Source organism: Ricinus communis, chromosome 8 (assembly GCF_019578655.1).
Source record: "Ricinus communis isolate WT05 ecotype wild-type chromosome 8, ASM1957865v1, whole genome shotgun sequence".
Classification (NCBI taxonomy): domain Eukaryota; kingdom Viridiplantae; phylum Streptophyta; class Magnoliopsida; order Malpighiales; family Euphorbiaceae; genus Ricinus; species Ricinus communis.
The window spans coordinates 19963637-19987542 of record NC_063263.1 but is presented as its reverse complement, the minus strand read 5'-3'; the positions used below and the strand labels follow the sequence as shown (position 1 = coordinate 19987542).

Genomic DNA, 23906 nt, shown 5'->3' with positions numbered 1-23906 from the left:
TAATTAGGGCTGAAACAAATTGGGAAACAACCATTAGACAGCTGTGTATTTGAAGTATTATAACAAGAAATTGACAACACTTCAAACGATTGGAAAAGACTTAGAACCAATCTCCATTATATTTGTCAGGTACCCTCTTCTTACAGCACAAGTCAACCTAAATTATATGTCTCATACGCATGCATATTTTCCCAACTACTTTGCCTTGCCTAAGTCTTTATCTCCATAATGCTTATAGTCCTGTTCCTGTTCTTTTTTATAGAATTTTAAAAGCTAAGAGTTTTAACTTGATTAAAATATGAAATGTTTAAAATCGATCAATTAAAATAAAATTATCAGAATTTAGATATAATTTTCGATACGGACACTCACTCGATGATTATTGAATTATGATGTATGTTAGTACTATAAATATGTTTAGCTATGAATATAATTTTCAACTCTCTTCCTTTCTTCTCTTCAGTATAGTATTCGTTATTTGTTCCAACCAAATGATCATGAATTTCTCAACTAGAATAGTTATGCTTGTTGGGTTTTATGCAATGAATTTTCTAGTGGGTGCTGCTTCAGGTGGTGATTTCAACAAAGATTTTGACATCACCTGGGGTGATGGACGTGCAAAAATCCTTAACAATGGCCAGCTTCTTACTCTATCTCTTGACAAAAGTTCTGGCTCAGGTTTTAAATCAAAAAATCAATACTTGTTTGGGAAGATTGATATGCAGCTTAAGCTAGTGCCTGGAAATTCTGCTGGAACTGTTACTACTTACTATGTGAGATATTTCATCATCTTTTCTTTCTGAAAGTATGTACTGTGTTGCACCATATTATGTTCAATTTGTTTTTCTGATACGTATATGCTACTTGTTGGATGGTGTAGCTATCTTCTCTGGGTACAACTCATGATGAAATAGACTTTGAGTTCCTGGGTAATCTCAGTGGAGATCCTTATATTCTCCATACAAATGTTTTCACTCAAGGGAAAGGAAATAGAGAGCAGCAATTCTATCTATGGTTTGATCCTACCAAGGACTTCCACACCTACTCCATCTTATGGAATCCTCACAGTATCATGTAACTCTCAGTCTCTCTCTTCCTCTTTTGTCTCTCCTCCTTTATAACAAATTCGGCTCTCCGTCGCAGTCCTGAAAATGACTCAGTACAGTTAAACCAAAACTCATTAGTATTCCCTTTTCAATATTCTTAGCTAACAGGAATCTTTTTTTTTTTTTTTGAATCTTTCTCAGTTTCTTTGTGGATGGAACTCCTATCAGAGAATTCAAGAACTTAGAGTCAAAGGGCATACCTTTCCCAAGAAAACAACCGATGTGGCTATACTCTAGCCTGTGGAATGCAGATGATTGGGCAACAAGGGGTGGTCTTGTAAAGACAGATTGGAGCCAAGCACCATTCATAGCCTCTTACAGGAATTTCAATGCTCAAGCTTGCATTTGGTCATCTGGTTCATCTTCCTGCTCCTCCAATAATAATAATAATTCATGGCTAACACAATTCTTGGACACCACAGGCCAAGCAAGAATCAAATGGGTCCAAAAGAACTACATGATTTACAACTATTGTAGTGATGCTAAGCGTTTTCCTCAGGGGCTTCCTCTTGAATGCTCACTTGGTTGAATCAAATCGTTCATGGAAGTACTCTTATTCTCTACGTTACCCCTTTGTATTTTTGCATAAGAATTATATATATATGGGGTGTAGATAGCAAAAAGTAATTAATAATGACTAATAACTAGTAAGTTGTCTAAAGTTGAACCAATAAATGTATATAATAGAATAATGACATGTAATTTCAAAATTATTTCGATAAAAATATCTTCAAAAAGTTAAAGAAAAGAAAAACCATAAGAAAAACTTATGCTCACCCAATTCCAATACTCAATTTAGGTTATTGTAGAGAAGAATAATATATAATCAAATGAAGAAGGGTATATCTTTCATTCGTTAACATTTTATATGCTAATTTTAATGTCATATTGCTTTTATTTATAATTTGGACTTTGAACTAAAATGTAGAATATTTATTTTCAGGAGAAATTCTTACCTAAACTTGATGTATACTGCATAATTAATATATTATTAATACTTCATTTATAAAAGTTTTCTTATATATTAGAAATTAAATTCCATCAAAATTACCAACAAATTAATTTATATATCATATATCCTTTAAGTCGTTACTTGAAAAGTTGCTACAAATTAATTATATATATATATATATATTTATACGTTATTATTATTGTTTTGATTATAAATATTCTTATAACTTTTTTCACTACAAAATATTTATCTTCAAATTAGAATTACACTTTTTTATTAATAAAATTTATATATATAAATTTAATTAATAATAAAATAAATTTAGTTAGCTTTAAACTTTTGTAAAAGCCTTAACTTTACACTTATAGATATAACAAAATCTACTGCTTCTTAATGTTTTAATTTACTTACATTGGATAATAAATCTCATTTCTTATTATATTAATAATATTTAAATATTTAATTGGATTCTAATTTTATCTAGTTGAACCTTTAATAGTCCTTGGCTCTTGCTTTCAGTGGGTTAATGATCGGATAAGTTACAAAAACCTTGATTAAAAATATAATAAATTTATCTGTAAAATAAATAATGTAATAAATTCAATTTTGGTTTAAAGAAAATTGTGGTTAGAAATACAGAAGCTGGAAATGAAAAAGATAAAACAAAAGAAATTAATGCACTTGTGGTTGGCAAAATGCGAAGGCCCGTACAAGGATAAGGGATCATTTTCAGCCCATGAACATGTGATAAAATTATCAAAAAATCAATTCAGAAAAAAAGAACCTTCAACTTCTAGTTTTTTAGATCAATTTATAGTTCATTCATTACTTTTTAGTAATTTATTTAGATTAAAATAATATTTAATAAATTTAATTATAAGTAAAAATTAATTAAATTACCTCTATAGACATTGTAAAACTTATTATATCTATTTCTTTTTTTTTTTATTTATTAGAGGGCCAACAAGTTATGGATTATACAATAAGGTAGTCATCCTCTTACACTCGTTATAAAGGTAAAAACTAATTTAGTATAAAGAAGAGGACTCAAACTCGAGATCTCTCGCTCCCAAAAGCAAATGCTCTTACCATTTGAATTAGGTCTCAAATTTTTTATTATATTTATTTCAATACAAAAATAAAATAATAATATTGAATATATAAAAGTGACATATTAGTACGAAATAAAAAAATTAATTTTTTTTTTATTTAAATTTTTCTATCATATCATCCCTCTTTTCTAATCATCATTTCTTACTTCATCACAAATTCACTTAAATTCAAAATATAATTATAGCTCCAACAATTATCACATTTTTAATGTATGTCTTGATCTAATGCATAGCTCCAACTTAAAAAATCACAAATCTCTTCTTATTCTTTTTGATTCACAAATTTCCTCTTATCCTTAATGCTATTAACATAACCAACAATTTATTTAAATAAACTAGAAAATAAGTCTTGATCAACCCGAATTTTGTGCAAAGATCGTAAAGCATTTGATCACTGTAGAATTTTTACATTGAAGATTTAGTTTTTCTTGATGAATATTTTTATAGGGATAATTATACAATTTGACAAATTTAATAAGTGGGTAATTAAGAGATTTTGTTATTGATTATGATTTATCAGTCATTAGGTGTTATCTCAAGAAGAAACTCTGAGTAGGTAAAAGATTGTTATTTCAATATAACATGTATTCTAATTGTTTTTTCCTTGTCAGTTATGGCATGGATTTGCTCATTGTCTAAAACTTGTACTGTCCTAAACTTTTATCTTGTCAATTTTGACAATAATCTACATATTTGTAAAAAAGTATTGGAAGAAAAGATTGGCTTTTCAAAGAAAAGTAAAATTATCAATTTGGATTAATTTGAGCAATAAATAAGATAAAAATTAAAGAGAGTATAGATTTTGATAATTTACTCAATGGACTGCGTAAATGAAGACAAAGAAAAGGAAATGGAATGTAGGAGCCATTAAAATATTATGTAGTATTAAATTAACAATTAATACCCTGTATATGGAACCTAATAGATTAAATATTTGGGAAAGAAATGGTAGGGATAACATCAATAAAGGTCTTATGTTTTTCAATTCTTTAATAATTTAAAATCTTCTTTCTAAATTTAACAAAATTTATATCTCTGAATTAATGTATTTCTACAACATTTTCTACATGCTTTTAATAGATTCAGTAGGACTTATCTGATCGAAAAAAGTATTTGTTGCGGGTTTTATACCAAAGGAAAGTTTCATTTTAGCATTTCTTTTTATACTGTTTCTCAATTTCTGGGGCTAAATGACCCTTTGTCCAACATAGAAGCCATTTTTTGTGGCACAAAAAGTCACTGAGAACAGTACTATTTACTGACACATAGATTTTGATGGGCCAATCCCACTGAAAACCATCACCATCAGTCGTCATATTCCCAGCATCTTACTCTTCTTCTTCTTCTCTCTCTCCCGCACGCAATCATAGTCTGTCTCTCTCTCATGGTGATCGCAGCTGCTTCTCCACTCTCCTTTGGTAATACCCATTTAGAAAAGCTTTTCTTTTTTTGATCTATTGTTTCATTTCTGCTTGAAACTTCTGAATAATCGATGCAAGCATACTCTTTGATTATTGTTTGATGAATACCCATTTGTTTTTTAATGTTTTAGAGGACACCCATTTTTATATTTTGTTCAATTTCATTACCCTTTGTTGTTAAAGCCTGGATTTTGAACTTTGTATTGATGTTTTACCGAAACTAAAAACAGTGAACTCTTCGCAAAGTATTGTGTGGCTAATTATGAACTGTTGTCTTTCTCTGTCTCGTTTATTTCCTGGAGGTATAGTGCACTATGGTGATCTTTGAGTGTATTTGCATGCTTTGGAAGGAACTTTCTGTTAGTTGTAAAAGGCATTACTTGGAATTTGATTTGCTGTATTGTATTTATAGACCAAAATCCCACGTGCAAATTATAATTTCCAACTCGTCTACAAGCATGTCTTAAAGCTGAATAGCTGAAGAAATGTACAAAATGATATCAGAATTTCCTTTTGAGTTTAACCTGACCACTTTTGATTACTTTCATTGTGTTGCTACAGTATTCTTTCTTCCAATAGACATGTTGGGAATAATTTTGATGCAATGAGGTGAGGTGGAGATTTTTCTGTGTATTAAGGAAGTAACCATTTGGATTTTAATGTTTTAAGAAAAAGTTATTTTGAATTTTTTTTCTTATTTGATACAATTATTTCCCTAGTTTGGGAACTGAGCTTGGCCTATTCTCTCTTCATTGCATCTTCTCCTTTTCAGCTTTTTATGTATTTCATTTCAATTTTGCTTTTTCTGTAACATATTCTTCTTTTTTCCCACCCTCCCAAACCTGTTTTCAGGTAGTTCCAGATGTCAACTATGCCAAGCAGATGGTTTTTTTTGCTCAACATCATTTGGGGTCACAAGCACCTGGATCAAATCTCCTATTGACAGTCGCAAAAGTCCTGATTGTTCCAGCATAAGGCATATGTTGTTTTATAAATTCTTAGCTAATAGTGGAAAGTAGGAAATCTAGTTCAAATTGCATGAGATTGTTTGAATATTTACGTTTTTCTAGTCCATGTTCTTTGTAACTAATTTGAAATATTTATAAATTTCTACAAGGACCTATGACTTTCAATATTTGGGTTACCCTGTTATTGCCTTCTAGAAGGGTGCCTTATTGTTGAGGTCTTTTAGTTCATTCAGACTTTGTAATAAGCTACTTTTTCCCCATATATTCTAGTTAAAAAGAATTATTTTTTGTTTTGGTTAAATTGCAGATATAGGTACCCATATTTTGGATCAACACAATTCCATTGGTTAACTGTGGGATATGACCGTTGCCTTTGGAAAGCGTCAGTTGCTGCCGATTATTCGGATTCAGTTCCCGATTCTTCTAGTTATACAAGTCACCAAAGTTATCATCCTCTTGAAGATGTCAAAGTCAATAGAAGGATCCGAGATACACAGCTCAGCTCTGCTGAAATAGCAAGGACAACTGTGGAGGTGGGAGCTATAATAATTTTGCGGTGGTGAAAGAATTTAAGTGTCAATTTCGTCAATATACTTGTTAAGCTATGCCTTAATAAGCCTTTCTCTGAGTAAGCATGCATGATTATATATCTTATTTTGTCTTAGGCTAACAGCAGTGCCTTGCTGGTCTTTCCTGGGACAGTACATTGTGAACCCCATGAACAAATTTCATGGGCAGAGTTTCAGTATGTTGTTGATGATTATGGAGGTCCGTTCTAGTTATAATGCCAATGCTGGAAGATGTTATATGATTTTAACTGTGTTTCACCTGATCATTTCTTCTTTTTTCTTTTTCCTTTCAGATATATTTTTTGAAATTTTTGATGATATAAGCATCTTACAAGATCCTGGAGCTACAAATCCTATGGTGAGGACCTGTTTTCATATTTCTATCACTGCTTCTTAATGTACTTCCATTTGTGAAACTGTAATATATCAAAAATTGTAAGGTAATACATATAATGAGCTTGTTATGGGCTAAGGTTTAGTTGATTTGGTTCTTTTTTTCTTTACAAATATCTTAGCTGTTTTTAATCTCGATGATGTTTGCAAACATTACAATTTTCGACTTCCACATTGATGAACAGTTGAACATTAGTATGCCCATGAATTATCGATTTTTTCCCTATCTTTCGCTATAGCTTTGTTGCATGAACATGATTCACTTTTCTAATTATCACCACATCTTTTTCAGAATGCTTTCATAGGAATGGATATTCCAATGTACGAGAATAAAAGGATAGCCAATGAGTATAATGTTTTTGACATTGGCAGTACTGATGATATTCCATTTGATGATGACTATTTTGAGGCTAGTAATCACTTCTTTGTTTCTAGACTATATTTTTACATTCCTTTTAGTACTTATGCATACTCAATTTACTTGAACATTGATTAGGTAATGGATTCTGAAGTTTCTGATGTTCCAGTCGATTGGGGGATGCCAGATACATCCACATGGGTTCATCCTATTTATTTTGCAAAGTGCTTGACAAAGGTGATTAAAAATATTTTTTTCCTGTAAGTACTGCAGATGCTTGAGTAATATGGAAATCTTTCATTATTCCTAGCTGTGTACTGATATGTAAGTCAAGATCAAATGAGTGATAGGATGATGATTGTTGGTAGTTCATGGCTTCATCACTTTAATGACTATCAATGTTTCAATCTAGTTTACTTTTAGTGTTCTACTGCTATTGTTAAGGTGGAAGGCCACTACTAACCCCTTGGTTAATAGAAACTAGAGTAAATTTGAAAAACCCACTGGCATTATGCAAATTTCATAGTCGAGTCCTTGCTTTTTAAATATGAACTAAATGATCCTTAACACTTAACACTAAATTTTGCCCTTCGTTTTTTGTTATGTTAAATAACATTCACCTTAGTGCAAATGTTGTTGTTTTAAACAACATTTTAGTTCCCGACGTAAATTACTTATTCAATGAAAGAGGGATTAGCATGTTATGGTATTCAAAATGTGAAGGATTGAAAAAGTTATTTTACATAAATATAAGGACTAAAGTGTAAATTTCTTTTAAAAGTTAAGGACCACTTTAGTTATTTTAAAAAGGTGATATTCAAGTGCGGACTTTATCAAATGTCAGAGAAATTTAAGTCACCCTATAAGTTGCCATGCGCATTCGTCGGTGAAATTCTTGACTTCATGATCTGCCTATGAGTGGAAGATGCTTTACGCTAAGCATGACATGCTTACTTGAAAGAGCTACAACTGGTGTTATCCTGGACCTAGCTAATTCATAATGTTGATATGAGCTTTGGTGCTTAGACGAACCTTTTTATATTTTCTTTCTTTTGGTTAATGGATTTTTTCCAAAACTATGGTGAATTGGAGGAGCAGGAAAATTCTTTTTGTTTCTTGCTTCTTCAGCGTGTTTGAGTTTTTCTTCTTTATCATAGGCAACTGATATGGAATGTGATAGAAAAATGGACCATCCATCAAATGGGGTTTCCATTTTGGGGTGCCTGAGACCTGCTTTTGCTGATGAAGAATCATACTTAAGACGGTTATTTCACTGTCAAGATAGTGATAACTACAATTCAGATTGGACAGGTATCTTATGCTTATGCTCATGCTTGTGGGATTGATTGGGAATTGGGGATTGTGAATTTTGGTACATACTTTGAGGAAAGTGATAAATGCATGTACTAAATCTGAATCTTAAGCTCTGAGTTCAGTTTCACTATATTAATTCTAGTGTGATCTTCTTTGGGTGTCTCTACAATGGGATCATTTATGTCATCATACTGAATTCATGAGCATCTATCTCCTTTGGCCTTTAAGCATCGTTTTGTGTCGAACCAGTATTTTAGTTTCAATTCTTATTAAAATTTTGCTTTATAAAAGTTATTAAATAGTTCTAATTTACTGAGGAACTGCATCCATATAGTCAACCCCAACTAGTCTAAGGCTTAATTAAGTTTTCCGAATTTCACCTATATTCACTATGAATTTCAGCATCAAATAAGAATGTTTTCAATAGTCATTGCCTTTAGAAAATAGTTTCTATTTCTAGAATGATTGTTATGTCTTTTGGAACTACTCCATGTTATTTATAGTTGTTTGTCATTTAGATGTAGAAATTTTGAGCTTTAGCTCCAAAGGTGATGGGAGCAGCAGGGGTTCAACTCTCTACAGGCTGGAAATCATGAGGATAGAGCTCTTCTCTGTATACGGTGCTCAGGCATGTACATGTATACTATGCCTATTGTGATTAGCGTGCATAAACTGTGACAGAAACGGGGTTCTTAATCTTCTTCCACTTCATTAAGATAATTAAGACATAGGAGCTAGGAGGAGCTATATTGTTATTTGAGTTTATGACCTAGCTCGTTCTTTACCCCGTATCCTTATTATTGCCCTTGTATCAGAATCCAAAACTATTTTGCATTTGTTTGAATACTGCAGTCTACCATTGGTTTGCAAGATTTTCAAGATGCTGAGCCTGATGTCCTTGTACACTCTACTTCAGCAATTCTAGATCACTTTAGCAATAATGGAATTCGATGTAATGCTGCTCTTAAAGCTCTTTGCAAGAAAAAGGGTCTACATGTTGAGGTACTAATTGTTTCAATGTTATTTCTTTAAATTTTATAATTTTTAACTTATTTAGAAGTTCAATTCGAGCTTTTTAATTTTTTTATGATCTTTAAACATCTCATATGTGTATGATGTTCCTATTTTTGTTTACTTCATATTTAAACACACAAGATGCATGTAAATGGTTGTCATATATTATGATCTTCTCCTTACTAAAGATTGTTGATTGAATTGTATTGTAATCTCCATTTACCCAGCTGTCAGTCTTATAATTGAGGACAGATATCAATTGGGAATTTAAACATATAACATATTTCAGGTGGTCTATTCTTATACAGCAAACCTTACCTTGTGTATATCAGGAAAATCGGTCTCTATTTGATGAATGCATTCTTTTTACACTATGCTAGGATTATCCTGCCTTAGTTGCATTAAAAAGAACCTTTTTAAGTCATTGTACCTTCAAGGTAATAACCTGGTTACATCTTCAATTGTTTGGTTTAACTATTATGCCCAAGACCTGTTTCTGTAGAAGTGTGAGATTTTATGCTTGTATAAGTTATGCAATTTAATGCTAGCTTCCCTAGAAACTATTTTGGAGCTGTGTTTCCTGCCTGTTTATCACAACTTCATGAATTGAGCTTCCAGGCCTGTTAAGTTTCAGGTGATTATGGTTGTAATGTATAGAGTATTTATGGAGTTTGTTGCTGTGTTGAATAGCTATGGTTCATGTAAGAGATTATATAAATCAAGCTAGCCAATTGTAATGTGAATAAATTGATTGCTTATTATTTGCAATGGTTTCTGGAGCTAATTTGCAATATCCATGCATCTTTGTTCAGCATTTCTATATCATGTATGAAAACCTTGTGCACAGACACAGTAGTATATAAAATTTTACTTTGTCAGTGTATTGTATGTAATTTTTCATAATATGTTTGACCTACTTTTGAATTTGTTTAGGGAGCTAATTTGATTGGGATCGATAGCCTTGGCATAGATGTACGAACTTTCTCTGGAGTGGAAGTACAAACTCAACGTTTTCCTTTTAAAGTCCGGGTATGTAAGCTGTGATGTTAAATTACTGACTAAAAGGAATATTTCCTAATCCACGAAAGCAGAAAATTGAATTTCTTATATGTGTAGCAAACATGTAACTGTAAGCATCTTCACTTTCTATGAATGTTGCAAAAATGCACAGATCATACATGAATAGGCTGATCAATTAGCTTTGGCAACCAGTTAGATATCCGATTTTAACTCCAGCTGATCTCTGCTCATTTTCAACATGTATTATCTTTTCATATTTTGGTCCAAAGTGCAATAATCGTTCTGATTTATTGCATAACATGCACTCAGACACAATCTAGGTTTGGTATTAGCTGAGTTTCTTTTTTACAAATGCAACATCACATGATAATTTCCTTGACGTATACCACATTCTTTTGCTCCTCCTCTCTGAACTGGTTCCTCTCCAATCATGCTCGCTAGCTGATTCTGATCCACCTTTCGACATACTCGTAGTTTTGATCCAATTAGTGAATCAATATAATCTGTGTTTGAAGGTCCGCTGGAGAAGTTAATTAACTTGGCCTTATCTTAATGGTAACCAACAAAGCTGCATGCAGCTGAATTGGCTGGATTCTTGATTCAATTGATAATTTTTTTTTTCCATTACTTTGATAACCTACATGTGGACTATACTGTGATTAGAGAGCAACCGAATGAAGTGTATTTTTTGCTGCCTAATTTTCTCGACCTCATTGTCATGAGGAGTAAGTTCCTGCTTGGAGTATTTGTTTAGGTTCTTCATTGTAACCCTTGGAACTATTTAAATTGATTGAACCTAGTTGGATTATCAGATTGCTGGATTGTCTTTTGGTCGCTCTCCTACTTGATCTGCATGTTTCTTTGTAGCTGCTTTTCTCCTTTAGCTGGATCCATATTGTTAGTTTATCCTTCGATTTCCATTTTATCTTCCTAAAATTGATTTCAACTTCATTTTTTCTGATTGCTTTTGGCCAGCATGGAACAGATTTGGTTCTTCATTTCATCTCTTCCTTTCAAAATATTGCTAGAAATTTAAGGGTGTATTTACTTGGGGAAAACAGCTCCAATTTTCTAAAAAATAAATTCATACGAAAGTAGAAAATGGAATTTTGTATTCACATTGCACTCTTTTATAGAAGTCTCACTTAAAAACTGTTTTCACTGTTTGCAAAATTTTAAAAGAAAGTAAAACAAGCTGAACTTGTTTTAAAGAACTCTCTTCTTTATTAAAAAAAAAAAAAATTTCACACGCCTTGAGAGCAACAATTTTTTTTCTGATGTAGTAGGAATACTTCATAACTTGGAAATAGCGGGTACATCTTGCAATATAGAATGACGAATACTAGAAAGGACATCCCCCACAACATACTATAATTTTTGTTCTCAAGTTCTATAATGTAAAAATTAAAATTTATTGTTTAAACTGAATAGTGTTTGGAAATAAAATAAATTTTTCTTTTTCAGTTTTCAAAATGAAATACAGTTTTTCATAATAACAGATTAACGCATTTTACAAATTTTCCATAAAAATGGAAAGCTTACATTTCCTGTGAAAAATAGAAAATGGAAATCGAGAACAATTCTGTACAAGTAAACACAGGCTAAGTGTATTTATATTCCTTATTCATTTCGTAGACAAGCAAAGTTGCCCACTTATGTAGGATGGCGCGGTAATAGGACAGTCTTCTGACCCCTTGGTGTAAGGATTCGATATAAGAGTTGTTTTAATTCATAGGACATAGTATGATACTGTAGCTGTGAATGTTTAAGTTAGGGATTGCATTCATTTGCTCCTTGACTTGGTGTGTTAGTCCAAGAACTTACAAGCGGAAGGAACTGAGAATTTGCCAGTACCATCAGAAGTTAGCAGAGGATATGCACATTGTTCTTTACTGGCAGCTATAAGAGTTGATATGTATTTGGTTTCACTAACTAATGCAAATTATGTGACTTAAACAATTGCTTGACAATTAGTGGTTCTGGTGTATATGTTTACAGGCTACCTGCGAAGCTGCTGCAGAAAAGCAGATTCATCAACTACTGTTTCCGCCGTCTCGAAGAAAGAAATTTAGAAGTCATGGTGATCGACTTAGGGATTCCAAGTCGTCCTAGCTCTTCTGCTGTTGTAACAAATGTAGTAATAAGTGAATTTACTTACATTATTAACCCTTCATTCAAGTCTCTGATGAGCTTTATTCTGATAGCTTAATAAAAGCAGAGTTGTTTTGTACTAACAAATCTGTAAGATTCTGTAAAGTAAATGATGTATCCTGTTATCTCTTCAATAATCCTCATCTTTTGAATTTTAAATTTTTCAATCAAAGGTCACAAAATGGCCGCCTTCTTCAGCAAAATATACATTTTAGATCTTATTTTATGCTTTGTCTATCACCTTTTAGTGAAATATGATTTAAATTATTTCAGGGATCAAAAGTTGTTTGTATTACAGGACTTATTTAAAGTGATGATTTGGTTTAAGTTACAGCAAAGAGGACTATTTATAGTAAAAGTAATAACTGGGGTTGAAATAATCCCAACTTTGCTGTGCCTTATCCTTTGGTTTAAGACAGGAGCTGATGCTGCTCATCCAAAAAGCGCACCTAATCTCTAAATTTTGACAATGTTTCAAGAATTTAAGTTAGGTGAAACCAACCAATAACCAAACATTCAAAGCTGCATAAATTGATGGCTAAAGACATAATGATGCATGGTGACTAAATATAGAAACCTCTAATTAAAATCTCCTTTTCATGCTGCAGATGATATGATTTATTCTTTTTTTTTTCTTCTTTTTCATTTTTCTTCCATGTTTGCCTATGGAAATCCTAACTGCTGCTGGCATCCACACTTTTAGGAGCAGTAGCAAATTAATAGATCTGCCCTTTCAGTTCCTGAAAGCAGATGCTGCATTATAATTTCTTCCCTTGTGCTTCTTTTCCTGAGTTGTGATTTTCTTTCTCTTCCCTTTCTTGAATGCTAGCGCTGGCGAGGTCTTGCTTGCTACTATCCCCTGTTTTGGAGCTCCCTGCTAAAGTTGTATAGCTGTGGCTCCCAGCAGCACCCTCCTCGTCAAGATGTTTAATTTGCTTGGCCTCTTCATCAGCAACATCAGCACGATGATCCTCTTCCTTGTCACCCCTGTAAACAGAGTTATTTGAATTACCAAGGAATGAAAGAGAGGTAATATAACAGGTGAGCAATTACATTCTTTTGTCATACTCATCTACCAAATTTATATTTTAGCGGAAGCGAACTTTGTTAACATCCTGCCAACAAGTCATTTACTAAAGAACATCTTTAAATAAAGTTTAAAACAAAAAAAGAAAAAAAGTTCGACTATCATACAGCAATTTTCTTGGCAAAGAGTTAAATTGAGAAGATTTTATCAAAGGCTATCGTAGTATCAAAAGAGTAGCATGATTCCTAGTTCTGCTGAAATAATAGCTTACTTTAAGCATACTGAAAACTACATAAAGCAGATCTCTATTACAGGTCTAACCTGGCTGCAATATTATAAGTTTCTATCAAATAAAACTGACCATTTTTATCCAACTATTTCCACAACCTAGCCTATTGGAGCTGGATACAACTTTGAGCTCAACTCCTAACTTGGTTCCTAGTTACTGCATATCTTAGATTGTTCCTTTAAAGTTATAAAATGACAAATGAAAAAAGAAAAAGGATAAGTATAAAAGACATGCTTTTTGTTTAGTTATTTTTCTACTTTCAAGTACATGGTACTTTTTAACAAATAAATGTACATGGTTTACTCTATTATTGCCATCACACTAAATTTTTACTAATGTGGCATGCATTTCGCTAGCATATAATACTTTTCCAGTTATGCGGCATTCACGTTTCTGCTTACGGCATACCTCTCTCTTCTGCCATGTAAGCACCACATCATCAAACTAACAGTGTTATGGCAGTACATTATATTTTGTTAACAGAGTAGATTACATACACTCGTTTATAGGAAAAACATCACGTACTTAAAGTTGAAAACTGAGCAAACCGCAAACATATTTTTTGTATTTTTTCGCAAACAAAGACCACCACCAAAGAAAATTGCAAAATTATGTACCCTGAATAAATGATCAGCCCAATAACGACAGCAGCAAATGCCACGTAGTACATCCAATCCACCTGAAATATCAACATTAGATAGGCATTCCAATTATTATTTTTTTTAAAAAGGACTTGGCGATTGATTATACTCAAATAATTGCACAAGTGATGCAATATATGTTTAGATAACAAACCTTATCATGGTATGCAAAGATGCGAATAAGGACAGCCCACATGTCTGATGTTAGCAAAGACAGGTTGAGCATTGTTGATCCATTAATCTGCAAACAACAGGAGTCAGGAAACTCAAATGAGTGCATAATTGCATTTGTTTAAAGCATCCATTAACTTTCCAAAAATGCCCTTGTCAACCACACCTTATTTTGAATACCTTACTTTACAAAGACAAAATTCTTTTAAAGCATCAGAATCAACATTTACTGAAAACTTTTTAATTCAAAATTCCAGATTGTCTTAATTTATAAGAAAAGAAGAGAATCATCTTGAGTTTCTGTTTTAATTCCAGAATAAGTGTATATAAACTCCCCAAGGCATGGCATAGCACAAAGGTGATAGCTAGCTAGACAGACATTACCAACAAATTATATAGACATTATTACTAGAAATTGTTGGAGAATAAAATTCCACATGGGAAAAGAATAAGAAAGTAAAGGAGCATTTAAGTGGAGAAAACTGAATCTTAGCATTAGCTAATTGGTTTTGTACAAGCTGAGGCTCCAACCCTACTTATATAGCCAATGAGGTGAAGGCCAATATTCTCAAGGCCTCGGAGTTTCTATATTCTTAATGGCGGGTGGAAGTCGAGTGAGGAATAGTCTCACTTTTCCGTATCTTGTAGTGGATTTATCGGGTTTGAAAGTCTTCAACCAAAAAATATAGGTAATATTCCAAACTAGTTTCAACCATTATCCTTCAGACACTGATATCAGGATCTACATTACAATTACAGGCTGTATTGTTACAAACTTCATAAGATTTAGTTAATAGGTAGCTCAGATCTTTACCATACCTTGAGTAAGACCGGGACAAATGAGTAAAACAGAAACATTGCCAGTGCAAATCCAAAAAATGGAAGAGCCTGAAAACAGTTAGATAAAGGAAACCATGTTAATTTAACTCAAATCACAAACAATGCTTAGTCTCAAACTTACATAGCAATAAAATAAGGCACAGCAATTACTTCATACTTGTTAGACCTAGTCTTTTTCTCTTGAATAATTTTTCCATCTTAATCATTTTATTTATGACTTTAGAGATACAGAGCACCATTTTGTATTCAATTACATGCACCATCTAGCATTGTACTTGTGCTCAGCTTGACAGTTAGTCACAAGTTCTGAGGATTTTTTATCTCTCTTTTGGTAATAATAGCTGAACTGGAACCAGTCCAGAAAGCTTATAAACTGCTAAAAAATAAAGTGATCCAAGTAAATGTCTTAAAATCAGGTCAATCTAAGTATGCAAGTATGAAGTATTTGTGTCTGTGTGCACTCGGGGTTGGTTTGTTTTTCCGTTTTCCCTTGTGCTTTTCTTTTTCGTCTCTCTACCATCCTGTGTATGGGGGCACCTGTAGATCTTACAGAGAAATTATTGATTTATACATAAGAGAAAGGGTACTCCTCATCTGGGAAGACAAAGTTAAGGAGTTCATGTTTCGAACCACATAAGATGTTTCCATTGGAGTGCTAGGTTTAATCCCTCACCCTGGCCCCCTGGCCCCTGCCCTCGCCCTCTTTTCTTTCCCTATTGTCCTTCTCTTTTTGGTTTAGATCTACCCCCTTCTTTATCAGTGAAATAGGGAAACCTTTTAATTGTGAATAAGAATCATGTTCCATATTCCAGAACTCATAATTTCAAGCCCTCCGAAAGAAAGATTAGGCAGAATTTTCTAGCCACTGCTCTGTTTAAGTGCAGAGTAAAGATGAAAGAAAAGGAACAAAATACCATACAAACTGGAATAAATTATAAATATGATCTCCACAAAGAAAGATTAGGCAGAATTTTCTAGCCACTGCTCTATTTAAGTGCAGAGTAAAGATGAAAGAAAAGGAACAAAATAACAGATCTTATACTTTTAATAAACATTCACAAAAAGAGAAGGGACGAGAAACTTACAGCCCCAGCTGACCATTGAATAGATTTAAGCTCACTGCGCTCAAGAATGCTTCTACAGACATCATTAAGGAACACAAATTAACATAAGAATCACATACAGAAATTAAACACTAAGATGACACAAATTAACACAAGGATAGCAGATAAAATTTACATATTAAGATGGCATTATTCTTTAAAATTCAAGGAATGTTACAAGCCAATATGTTTTTTTCTCTATTTCCCTTTTTTCTAATTCCTCAAGAATAAAGATAACAAAGAACATTCAAAGGGACCAAGGTGTGTCCAAGAAACAGAGTTGACCACATCATGAAGTTTCTCCTTTTCTTTTTTCAACAAAAAAATTATCACCTCAAGAAATTGTAACCAATTTAAGTAACAATAATAAGGAAAGCTCCACTAAAAAAGTTATCCTTTGCAAGGAATCATAACACTGAAGATAAGGATACATTTGGATAGCACTAACGATTGCACCAAAAAACCCCAGCAGGGACATAAGCTCAATCCTATCTGCATTCTTCACAAGAAACTCCTGCACAACATTAAAAGAAAAATTAAAGATTTCTTATTTTTATGTATGGTATAACAAACTTCCATCGATTAAAACATATTTCCTTTAAGCCCCCACTGGGTTGCATTGAAGAATCAGCTGTACTGATCAATAATGTTAACGAGGTTTACTTGAGAAGAAAAGGAAAAAGAAAAAAAATTAAAAACATTCATAAGGAAACTCTCAAACCAACACCTGAATAACCATCTTCATCTTTAAGTTTCAAAGAAGTGATAATCCAGAAACTAATTAGAATCACCGACTCCTATAAAAAACAGATAAACTTGCAAACTATTGGCCATGATTAACCATTAGTTACAGTAATGACCATCAAAGTATTGAATCATGTACTATTTCTTTTGCGTGCACAAGTGCAGATCCATTCCTCCTGGAAGCATTATTTCTCCCCTTGTTGCCAACATCAACTCATACTCTCAAAAGGCTTACTACATGATAATTGTACAGGATTTACTTTGCCACAAAGTAAAAATCAACTTGATGAGAGTATATTTGCGTTTTTGACAATTTCCTTGAAAGATACGGGATAACCCTCTCGTTGGTTTTGCAAATTTGTTATAAAATCGTTTTGTTTATGGTAATATATATGATGTATATACTAATACTATATTAGCTTTAAGAATATAAAACATGAATTCATGTCATCTTTTAATGTATATATGCTCATTAGTTAGCTGCATTTTGTAAAATTTTATCCTGCTTCTTAAATATCTACTCACTTAATGAGTTTTAAATTATCCTTTGAAAAAAAAAAAAAAGGAAATTTCATGCTGCAGCATGTTCTGGCTGTTATGTCATGACCGTGATGAAGCCCGCAGCACAATTATAGGAAGATCAATAGGTCATCGAAAACCTGAATCCAGGTAACATATAAATTAGCTTACCTCACTGACATTGCTGACAGCATATAGTGTTGCACCAGCAATAACAAGAGCATCCCCTTTACGAGGGTTGCTCCCAGCTGCAAGCCAAAAAAGAAGAACTGAATACATAGATATTCATATTATAACTTAAATGTTTTAAAGACAAAATTCCATACCAGGAAATGCAAATGAAATGATATATCTGAATGGACAACATTAGCAGCTTATATCTTAAATAATGGTTACCACTTCAAATTCAAGGCCTCAAGTTTCGAATAAAAGAAAGTTTTTAAGGGATTGGGAGATAACTGAAACAGTGGAAAAGATAACCTTTTCTTTCTTAAAAAAAATAAATATAACAATTTGCTAAGAAAAGAAGAATCGAAAAATAATATGTTAAAAAGAGTAAGCACATTTTGTTTTTGCATGTAACAAAATTTTATACAATGTTAACTTAGCCCCTCAAACCTAAAGAATCAAAATAACTTTCATCAGTCTCCTGAAAATACCAGAAGATATTAATTTACAGATTAAAAAATTAGAAGAAAAAGAACCCTACAATTCTCTATTTAATCCAAGGAAAATGACTTCTGCATGGATTTTTTAAAGTATATAATTTTTTTAAAACTAATCAGTGCCATTTTTGAATGTAACTTAAACCCAATTTCAACTTCTCTTTTGGTATATGGACAATGAATATATTGAAGAAGCAAGTTTCCTTAGAAAGCCACAAGAATGGTTTGATATGATGCTATAGATTATACACTTAGTATTAAGTATCTGAAACGAAATAAAATTATACAAAAATGAAAAACTATAACAACCAGCAGTAATCCATTGTAGCTGGCTCTGGCTAGTAGACTGGCGTACATTTAAAAGATTTTCTTGGCAGACTTCCTCCCTTTTAAGACTATTCAGATGTCTGGAAAAGAATTCATTTACTTAAGATTGCTTAAGCTGCATTTACTTGTGAAAAACAGTTCTTTATTTTTCTTTTCCACCATTTCTCAATTCATTTTTCTATTTGAAAAAGAAAAAATGTTTACCAGCTGTAAACATAGACCAACTTCCGTATAAACTGGGAAGAATTTGACTGTATAATCTATTACCAAAGAATTGAAATATAAAGAAAGCATATTAACAGTCTAATGTTCCTAGTAAAGTTCACGAGCAGGAGTTAAATCTTTTTGTGTAAATTCTAATCGTATATATCAATAAGCTTAACTTCTGCAAATTTCTCTCTCAATCCATTTTGTTTCAGGGAAAAATGTTGCCCATTGTTTTTAGGAGTCCTGTAGATTTCGTTTCAAAGAGAAGGACCAACAAATTCATGCATGTTTAATAAACTATTGTACTACTAAAAATAATATCCTAAACCCAATCAATTATTGGATAATTGAAAAGCGGTTCTCTAAGGAAGCAGTTTTATATTTCTAGTGGGTATACTCATTTTGTATAAATTATGTAATTTCCTATAAATCTGTCTACAAAATCTGAAAAATTTTAAAGAGGTGAATTCATCCATATATATCCCAAACACCAAAGAATCCAGAAATGTTATCTGGAAAAATATCTTGGGAGCCCTAAATTAATCACGATGTAAGGTCACAGACCAAACAAATGCACGGAAAAAATCCATGAAATCATTTCGGAGACAAGGAATAAGTCATGATAAAATTTTGCCATTTATTACCTGATCGATCAGCTGAATGAACATCTGAAAAAACAATCATGACAAGTCCAGCAACACAAACAACTACTCCAGCTATCTTCTTAAATCTATATTTTGTGTGCAAGAAAATCCAGGTAAGAAGCATCACAGATGGGATTGACCAACAATCCAGCAGCATGACACTTGTAATAGATGTGTATTGATATGCCTTCACCACTGCCCACGGATTGAAGATTAGATTAATTAGTTAAAGCTGGAATCACTTTTTACTTCCTGTTTGTACTTCAAAGTGATTCAACGAACATAAAAAAATGAATCTATACATAATTATAAAGTTTAGCTGAAGAACTAAAAAGTAATTGAGTGAGAAACAGGTGAACTATATATGTAGGTGGATATCTCCACTAGTAGAAGATACTCACCAAGAAAATTTGCTTCTACATCCACCAAACCAAGAATTACATAGTAGTACCACTTTGCCTGAAAAAATCCCAAAAGGGAGATTGGTCACTCACCAATAAAAAAGAAAACCATTAGAGAGAGAAGTGAACAAATATATTGAGCCGTTTCTCTCTCTTCAGTGTCATTTCCAACTGATTTACATCTCATGCATAGAAAACAAGAAAGATGGTTTGGTAGAAATTAGTTCATAAGGAATGCCCTTATCACCTCCAAAGGGGGCTAACCGGGATTAATTCTTTTTGTTTGGTTCCCTGCTTTCTCCCACTAATTTACCAAATCCAGACAACTTAACAATATATGAGTACAGTGCTTTCTAAAGTCACCACCATTCAGCTGCATAAAATCTCTGATAATTGAAATCTGACAAATATATTGTAGCACTTCTAAATACATTATATAGCACCATAATAAATCACTAAAAGAAAAGGATAAGAATGTGGATTTAACCAAAAAGAGAAAGAAAAAAAATGAAGGGCTGAAAAACCACCTTAAGCTTTTGTTTCCGGTAAAGCATAACACCTCCATAAACAATGGCCAAGAGCACATAGTTTAGAAATGACTGAGAGGTCGGTGCATTAATTCCTGCATCACAAAAGCAGTATGCATAAACAAGTTAGGATACACCATCAAACGCTCAATTTTACTGATAGCACAAGGAAGAATAAGGGCAATGAATAGACATAATTGAATCCTAAAATATGTATTTGAAATTCTAAACCCTTCTTTCTTATGGGTCAAAGTTCCAAGAATCCATGAAGAGTGTCCATTTTCTTTATTTCCTCTTCTCCTTTATTTTCTTTTGGGCTCAAAGAAGGGCTTTTTTTTTTTTTTTCCTTTTCTAAAGACCACTTCAATAAGCAAAAGCTGGTAGGTTATTCACAGAATTAGGAAGTAAAAGAACAACTAACCAAATTTAAAATTCATCCAATAAGAAAACCAAATTATCTAGCAATCAGCAGAACATAGACAATTTCAACTCTGTTTAAACAAAAAAACTAACAAATAAACAGAAACCGACATTCTGCATTCTACCATTCTTTGGCACGAAGCAGCTATAAAGCCACCGTTTAAACATCAGATACCAACAAAATCAAATTTCTTTATTTAAACAAAAGTTTAAGAATCAAATATATCCAATTCTAGGCGATCAAAATACATAAAAAGAAGGCTTACTGTTTTTATCAAAAAGGTATTCACAAAGCTAAATTATCACTGTTAGGAACAAAAGAACAACATAGAAATTGAAGAATACTTGTGAGCATATCTTGAAATGAGAAAAAAGAGACCTTTTTTAGAAAGTTCAGAAGATGTAAAACCAGTAGCAGTTATAAGCAGTGAGAGAAACTGTCCCAAAGCAAGACCAATCAAAGTTTTCTTAGTACAGAATTCCTTGAAAGTCATCGTCTTTCTTATACTCCTCTCTCTCTCACTCTCTCTCTGTAACAAAGACCAAGGAAAAAAAAAAACAATCAGCAACAATACCGATTCGGAACAAGAATTTCTTACAAACCCAGTTAAAGCATAAACAAAACAATAACGACCCATTCGTTGTACCTCAATTGTGAGCTTCAAAAGACATGAACTAATCCAGAAGAACAAATACCCACTAATGAATTCCACTTATGTGATAGTGTGTAAAATACAAAGTGTCGAAACAAGGTTGGTGGTGACTCGTGATTGATATATACAATACAAGGGACAGTGGAAAAGTGAGAAGAGGAAAAAAAATGTTTGTTTTCTATTTAGAGAGTCCAAAATGAAACCAACGACTTTTTGGAATTCCCAAATTCTCTCTATAAATCAGGGAGATGGTGATGCCTCTGTGCCACTGATTTTTGAACTTGGAAAATTGAATAATTTTTATGGTGGCAAGTAAATTATTTTGATTTCCTTTTATTTTATTGCACTTTTCTGTTCATTGACAGAATCTATTGAACCATAATAATCATAATATTAATCAATTAATCAACTAAATATTTTTACAGTAGCTTAACTTGTATACGGCCAGCTCTTTCATAGTTCTTCATGCCAAATGTAAATTTATATTTATTATATTAAATGGGAAAATAGTTTCTAATAATATATCACTTCAACTTTTTAAATTTAAATCTTAATGGGAATTTAAATAAGAGGATAAGAAAGATCTTTACTTGATTCAGAAGAACTTATCATAAAATTCTTGTTTTAATTTCTTTCATTCAATTACGAATCTAAATGTTTTAGAATTTTGTTTTGCAAGAATTTTAAATTTTGGAATATGTCATATAGCACTTTGAATTAATGAAGAATAAATATTATCTTTGTGTACGAGAGTGAGAAGTTTGAGATGAGAAAAGGATAAAATCCGATATTAAATATTGTGGACTAAGATTTTGCTTTTTTCTTTTTAAAATAAAAAATGAAATAGTTCATTATGAAGGTAATTATTTTTTTATTGTTAATTAATAATATCGATTATTTTAAAATAGTAGATTATTGATTATTCATTTCTTCTTTAAATTAAATTTTATTTAAAATAAAAATTAATATAAAAAAAAGATATATTTTTTTCTTTATGGAAAATTTTATATTGTTAGAATTTATAAAGTACTAAAACACTTTAAATAGTGTCTAACCAATTTTCTATTTTCTTTTTAAAAGAAAAAAATCTTGTAAATGTTCAATATACTTTTTGTTACATTTCTTTTGGATCTTAATATTTCAAGAAGTAAATGGTTTCATGTTCTTATATATTTTACATACATCAAAATAACATTAAGATTTTAAAAGGTTATATACAAAAGGGAAATGATGGGTATTGGCACATTATGTGGTTGAGTGTGTGAGGAAGGCTTCATATTCTAATAAAAATGAAAACAAAATAGATGATGTTTTGATCATGGACTATAATAAAAAAAAAAAAATTACAAATTAGTGAAAGAGTAGACCAAATGGGATTGGCCAAAAAGCTTAATATGAATAAATAAAACCTTTTGACCATTTGATTCCCTTAAAGAAACTATTCCAAAGCGGCAAAAGAGAAAAGAATACCAAAAGAGTACAAAAGAAAAGTAGGAGAATGGGACAGAAAGCCTCTTTTCTGAGGTGGGTTGTTGCATGTGTAACACTGAAGCCATTAGCCACTTTCTTTTCTTCTTAAAAGTTTGCCCTTTTTCTTTTTCTCCTACCCAAAATACTCCTTTTTTCAGAGTATTATTAGTAACATTTTATGTACCTAAAAGATTTTACAAAAACCAAAACTAAATTTTGCAGGCTTTATTTGTTCTCTATACACTTTTATAACCTTATTTGTTTATGTAGACAGTGTGATGTGACTACACTGAGCTACAAAACAGGGGAGGAGATGCTTATGTCCATTACATTGAAACTGATGACTGTTCTTTGTTCTCAAGCAACCTTGCATTTATATTCTCACTTACCCAAATCAGAAGCACTTGAAACATTTTTTTAAAAAGCTATAATATAAAACAAATAAGTTTAAGCCTTTGTCTTATAACACTAGGTTTCCTGCTACGACTCCTTTCCTACCTCCTAACTTACTGTCTGTTTATAAAATCAGGTCCTGTCTTTAATAATTTATATCGGAATCTGTCTAGCGCTAAAAATAAAAGAGATTTAAAGTAATAAAGAAAGACCAAAATTTATTAACAATAAAAATAAACAGGAGACCACTATATTATAAAAATTCTTCAAATTATTTCCATAAATATTATAAATATATATATATATATATACATATATATATATATTTAGAAATTAGAGTTGAAAATCCATAATTTAGACTCTTATTTTTAACCAAAGATTCCAATTAAAAACCCAATTACTACACAAGATAAAAAAAAATAAGAACCATTTATGTCGTGAAACATCATAATAGAAGTTTAAAAGAAAAAAAAACTAATTTTTATAA

The 23906-nt window shown here is 31.9% G+C and overlaps 3 protein-coding genes across 5 annotated transcripts; 2 read left to right on the top strand and 1 right to left on the bottom strand.

Annotated features, from left to right (window-relative positions):
* The first annotated feature begins 349 nt into the window (after positions 1-349).
* Positions 350-1669, top strand: LOC8269749 (xyloglucan endotransglucosylase protein 7). Of its 2 annotated transcripts, none has more exons than XM_048377570.1 (3): positions 350-773; positions 881-1074; positions 1248-1669. In XM_048377570.1, exons 1-3 carry the CDS (start codon positions 390-392, stop codon positions 1633-1635), a joined length of 966 nt encoding a protein of 321 aa, XP_048233527.1. In that variant the 5' UTR covers positions 350-389; the 3' UTR covers positions 1636-1669. The 2 variants fall into 2 exon arrangements, with proteins under 2 accessions (XP_048233527.1, XP_048233528.1); XM_048377571.1 differs by having other exon boundaries at positions 351-773; positions 1275-1669.
* Positions 1670-4361: 2692 nt separating this feature from the next.
* LOC8269737 (uncharacterized protein At3g49140) lies at positions 4362-12537 on the top strand. Its single transcript, XM_015726213.3, has 12 exons — positions 4362-4588; positions 5444-5567; positions 5867-6092; positions 6225-6327; positions 6422-6486; positions 6814-6930; positions 7018-7116; positions 8037-8190; positions 8712-8821; positions 9046-9195; positions 10141-10236; positions 12226-12537. Exons 1-12 carry the CDS (start codon positions 4555-4557, stop codon positions 12337-12339), a joined length of 1392 nt encoding a protein of 463 aa, XP_015581699.1. The 5' UTR covers positions 4362-4554; the 3' UTR covers positions 12340-12537.
* Positions 12538-12883: 346 nt separating this feature from the next.
* Positions 12884-21831, bottom strand: LOC8269738 (solute carrier family 35 member F1). Of its 2 annotated transcripts, XM_015726214.3 has the most exons (12): positions 21551-21831; positions 21283-21433; positions 20484-20578; positions 19957-20014; positions 19556-19750; positions 17884-17960; positions 16881-16963; positions 16432-16483; positions 15326-15394; positions 14490-14576; positions 14312-14373; positions 12884-13365 (listed from the first exon to the last, which is right to left on the bottom strand). In XM_015726214.3, exons 2-12 carry the CDS (start codon positions 21395-21397, stop codon positions 13137-13139), a joined length of 1122 nt encoding a protein of 373 aa, XP_015581700.1. In that variant the 5' UTR covers positions 21398-21433; positions 21551-21831; the 3' UTR covers positions 12884-13136. The 2 variants fall into 2 exon arrangements, with proteins under 2 accessions (XP_015581700.1, XP_025015141.1); XM_025159373.2 differs by lacking the exon at positions 21283-21433 and having other exon boundaries at positions 21551-21829.
* Positions 21832-23906: the final 2075 nt, after the last annotated feature.